This window comes from Buceros rhinoceros, unplaced genomic scaffold (assembly GCF_000710305.1).
Source record: "Buceros rhinoceros silvestris isolate BGI_N320 unplaced genomic scaffold, ASM71030v1 scaffold35034, whole genome shotgun sequence".
NCBI lineage: Eukaryota > Metazoa > Chordata > Aves > Bucerotiformes > Bucerotidae > Buceros > Buceros rhinoceros.
The window spans coordinates 27,135-28,734 of NW_010407147.1; the positions used below are offsets into that span (position 1 = coordinate 27,135).

Consider the following 1,600-nt stretch of genomic DNA (forward strand, 5'->3'; position numbering starts at 1 on the left):
GGAATGTGAATAGTATCAAATGGCTCCACTACAGCACATGTACCACCCTTATATTTGCCAAGACGACAACCCACAGTTTTGTCTTCTTGATTTACACCAATCCCAATCAAGAACTCACATTTGTTCCGATATTCAGTCTAGATTTAAAATAAAGTTATGTAAGATATTTACAGAGCATTTCTTCGAACATGCCAAGCTTCTCCTGAAACCGACCTCAGATGGTTAAATGTATTTACAAATGGAGACAAGACATTTAGTTCATATGGAAGATAATAATGGATTCTGATGTATAAGAACTACAGCAACAATGAAAAAGTATTAGTAATTCTTGTCATTTGAAAAGCAATATATTGCCTCTGCTGAGAATGTTCGTATTGGCCTGCAATACAAGCTTGCAGGGACACCATACTCCTTTCGAAGTTAGAATATCCAGTTAATTTTACCTGTTCTTCTGCCTTCTGTAAATATTTCCTCACAGTAGTTACATGAAGGGCACCAATGTCTCAGATTTATCATTCATTACAAGTTGGAGTCAAATACTCAGTTTGTCCGCTGTCTCTTAAGACCAGCTGATTAATTTAACCCTAAGCTCATTAACCCGGCTCCACACTTTACCCAGGAGAACCTTACCTGTAATGGTGATGCTTTCACTCCCTCTACCGGGCAACACAATTTATTATACTTCTGCTTCTGCAGGAACAACCAGGGTAATAAAGCTCTGTTGTTATTGCCTATCTCCCTGCCCAAATAAGAAACAACAATTGTAAAGTACACACTTAGAAAAACCGAGGTTAACAGTTGCACAAGACATTTTTTTCCTTTTTTTTATAGGACACTAAAAAGTATCAGATTATCAGATGAAGAATATTTCTTCCAGAAGAATTTAATAGGCAGATCCTCTTCCAACTTTGTAAGAGCTGTAACCTGGAAATACAAGAGTTAAATGTAGTCATAAAGGCAGGTACTAAATTTATGGATAGACCCATGCATGAAAAGAATGCCAATTTTACCTACCTACCTGAGTAAGACAAGAGACAGAAGTGATACTTTGATGTACAAAGACCAGGGATAAAAATTTGAGGAAGTTTTTAGAGATCATAGTAGTAATTTAGCATCTCTACTGATCGATTACCTCTTACGTCATTGGACAGTGCCGAATCTTTTTTAAGGGCACAAACATCCTTCTGCTTAGGTCTACAGCAGAGCAGAACCTCAAAACAACGCCCCTTCACTTAGCAATCTTTCCAGGCTGACCAAGAACAGCAGCAGCAAGTTTTGTCACCTGGAGCGGTTTTTAAGTCTGAGCATCACAGATTATCTTTTATTTACTCTGTCAGAGGATTTGCTTTTTGACCTACCTCTAACTTACTTTAGAGAGAGCAATTTGTGCAAATTTAGCTATATACCAACATAAGTCTTGCAAACACTACAGTAGCTTTGCAAACATGAATTACTTGGTCAGCTTCTGCAGCACTTGTTCACACTCCTGCTTCTTTTTGGCCAGCTGCTCTTCGTAGGGCATGTTCCACAGCGGGGTCACCACATCCGCTATTTGCTTGCTCAGAGGCTCCTCTCCGCTGGCTCTGGAGGCAGCCAGCCG

General features: G+C 39.4%; 1 protein-coding gene across 1 annotated transcript in view; it reads right to left on the minus strand.

Moving 5' to 3' along the window:
* TRMT2A (tRNA methyltransferase 2 homolog A (S. cerevisiae)) overlaps positions 1 to 1,600 on the minus strand; it is a gene marked incomplete at its 5' end in the record, with an annotated part of 7,270 nt that overhangs the window by 5,207 nt on the left and 463 nt on the right. Inside the window, 3 exons of the mRNA XM_010134384.1 lie at positions 4 to 137; positions 631 to 739; positions 1,455 to 1,583. Coding sequence (XP_010132686.1) covers positions 4 to 137; positions 631 to 739; positions 1,455 to 1,583 — 372 coding nt within the window. The remainder of the gene's footprint in view (positions 1 to 3; positions 138 to 630; positions 740 to 1,454; positions 1,584 to 1,600) is intronic.